The 2,320-nt window shown below is 37.2% G+C and overlaps 1 protein-coding gene across 1 annotated transcript; it reads right to left on the reverse strand.

Moving 5' to 3' along the window:
- Nucleotides 1–729: 729 nt before the first annotated feature.
- LOC133286451 (phospholipase A1-IIdelta-like) lies at nt 730–2,033 on the reverse strand. The gene has a single exon (XM_061483901.1). It carries the CDS (start codon nt 2,031–2,033, stop codon nt 780–782), a length of 1,254 nt encoding a protein of 417 aa, XP_061339885.1. The 3' UTR covers nt 730–779.
- Between the last annotated feature and the right edge of the window lie 287 nt (nt 2,034–2,320).

Genomic DNA, 2,320 nt, shown 5'->3' on the forward strand with positions numbered 1-2,320 from the left:
TTCTTAAAATAACTTTTTTGTATTCTTCAATAAAATAAAGATAAAATTATCTCATATAAAATATGTATAAACGGATGGAGCAATATGAGAAGAGAAAAAAAAAAAAATTCATTCATTGTCAAGGACATAACTTATTAACTACTACTAAACACTTGGTTGTTGGGCCATGTGAAAAAAAAAGTTATTAATAATTATTAGTTTGAGCAATAAGAAATTTACCTCCTTTAATCAAAGGTTTCCAGCTAGCGAACAAAGAAAATGATATTGAGAGAGTTGTTCTCTATAATCATCTAGCATTATTCAAATCTTAGTCGATTAATTAATAAATTTATGGATATATCTAAAGAGGAAAGTGTTTGTCATTTTAAATGACATAAAGTTATGTCATTTTAAGAAAGAGATAGACATAAAATAATATTTTTTATTTAAAATTTAAATTAAAAAAAAAATCACCCACTCTCATGATTTTCATTTCTTGTGTTTATCTTTCTTCTAAGATGACATAACTTATATCATTTAAAATGACAAACATCAAACCCTATATCCAAAACAATAAAATAAAAGAAAAAATTAATATCATCCATTCTTAAGAAAATAATTTATTTTTAATTTATAAGAGAAATATTAAACATCAAAAAAATAATTACTGTAAAAAAAATCCCAAAGATGCAAATGTCCATTATCCGATTAACATACAAAGGGTAAAAAAAAATACAAAAACAACACCAAAAGGAAAAAAAAAAAAAAAAAAAGAATGGTACCGTGATCTCCCTAGGCAATCAATCTTCAGGCACAGGGAGGTCTTCATCATCAGGAGCATCCAAAACCCATTCACCATCTTTCCTACGCACCATACCTTTATTCTTCTCCACCCACCATGACCCAGGCACGTGACATTCATCCTTCAAGAAATCACTCGATTTATTCACCAAAGCCAAGCTTCTCTTCACCTTCATCTCAAATTCCCCATGAGCCCCATTCCAACCTGCCACCACATGCAACATACCCTGCAAGTTATGCCAATCACTCGGATTCTTCGAGTGCTTCAAACTCGGCGATTTTCTTGTATCAATCTCCAACTCCACACCCGTATATTTATACCCCAATACCCTCCCTGGATAATGTGGTATTAAATCAATCTTATTCCTCACATGCAAAACATTCAAATTATGAAACTTCTTTAACCTCTCATTGAAAGCCTTGTTCCCCACTTGAGGAGAACCAAACACAATAGCAGCAACAGGAACATCAATGACCCCATTTTCCACCAAATCAAAAGCACTCACGATTGATAAACTCGCACCAAGACTATGCCCCACCAACATCACACTAGGATTCTCATCCTTGTAAACCTCTAACAAATCCTTCACCTTGTTCAAAACCTGTGTTCTCGCACTTGTTTTCGTAAAAGGAGATTTTGGGTCATCTGAGGTGTAGATTGTTAACCATCCCTTCATCACTTTCGGCGTTCTCTTATCATCCTCATCATCATCATCATCATTATTGCTTCTACTATGGTTGTTGAATTCTCTAAGGCTTATAGTACTCAACAACCCTGTAGCTGATTCAGGAGCAGCACCAAACACGTTGATCCATTCGAAATCTCTGGTTGTGCCGCGCCACACGACGTAGATTTCTCTGCGGCCTAATGCTTCGGTGACTTCGTCGGAGGTGACGGCGATGTAGCCGATCCAGTTGGACTCGCGGTCCCATGACTCACGTGACAACGAGTGGAGGATGAAGGCTTGGGAGACGGAGACACGTGCGGTGGCATAGAGGAAGGAGGTGACGGTGTAGTGTGTGGGATTTTCGAGCATGACCTTGTGGAAGAAGGAGGTTTTGCCGTAGCGGCTTGAACCGCAATAGATGGAGTTTTGGTCGTTGATAAAGGCGTCGTAGGTGGTTTGGATGAAGTCACCACAACGGAGAATAAGTTTTCGGAGGTTGAGGTTAAGGGGGTTCAAGAGCCCTTCCCAGTTGTTGCTTCCCAAAAGTTGTGGCCATGTTGGTTCGGCTTCTTGGGTTGTTGCCATTAGAATGTGATGTGGTGGTGAGTTAAAGGGAAGTGTTTGTGTGGTGGGAGAGATAAAGAGAAAGAGGAACAGAGATATCAATAAGATATAATTGTTGAATATTTAGCATAATTGTTATAGTCAGTGTTATAAAAATTGGCTTGAACCGGTCCGATTAGCTCATAAAGCCATGAACCGGTGAACGAGTTTGAGTCAACTGATTTTTAAAAAATCAGGGACCCAGTTGGTTCACAAGAAATCGGGTCATTTATTTAAAAATATTTAATCTAAAATGACAACTCATTGCC

The sequence above is a fragment of the Gastrolobium bilobum genome, unplaced genomic scaffold, assembly GCF_033153095.1.
Source record: "Gastrolobium bilobum isolate Gb01-03AN ecotype WA unplaced genomic scaffold, APGP_CSIRO_Gbil_v1 utg9682, whole genome shotgun sequence".
Taxonomy (NCBI): domain Eukaryota; kingdom Viridiplantae; phylum Streptophyta; class Magnoliopsida; order Fabales; family Fabaceae; genus Gastrolobium; species Gastrolobium bilobum.

Excerpts from the sequence above, each read along its gene's own strand:
- LOC133286451 (XM_061483901.1), bottom strand. The coding sequence starts at position 2,033 with ATGGCAACAACCCAAGAAGCCGAACCAACATGGCCACAACTTTTGGGA.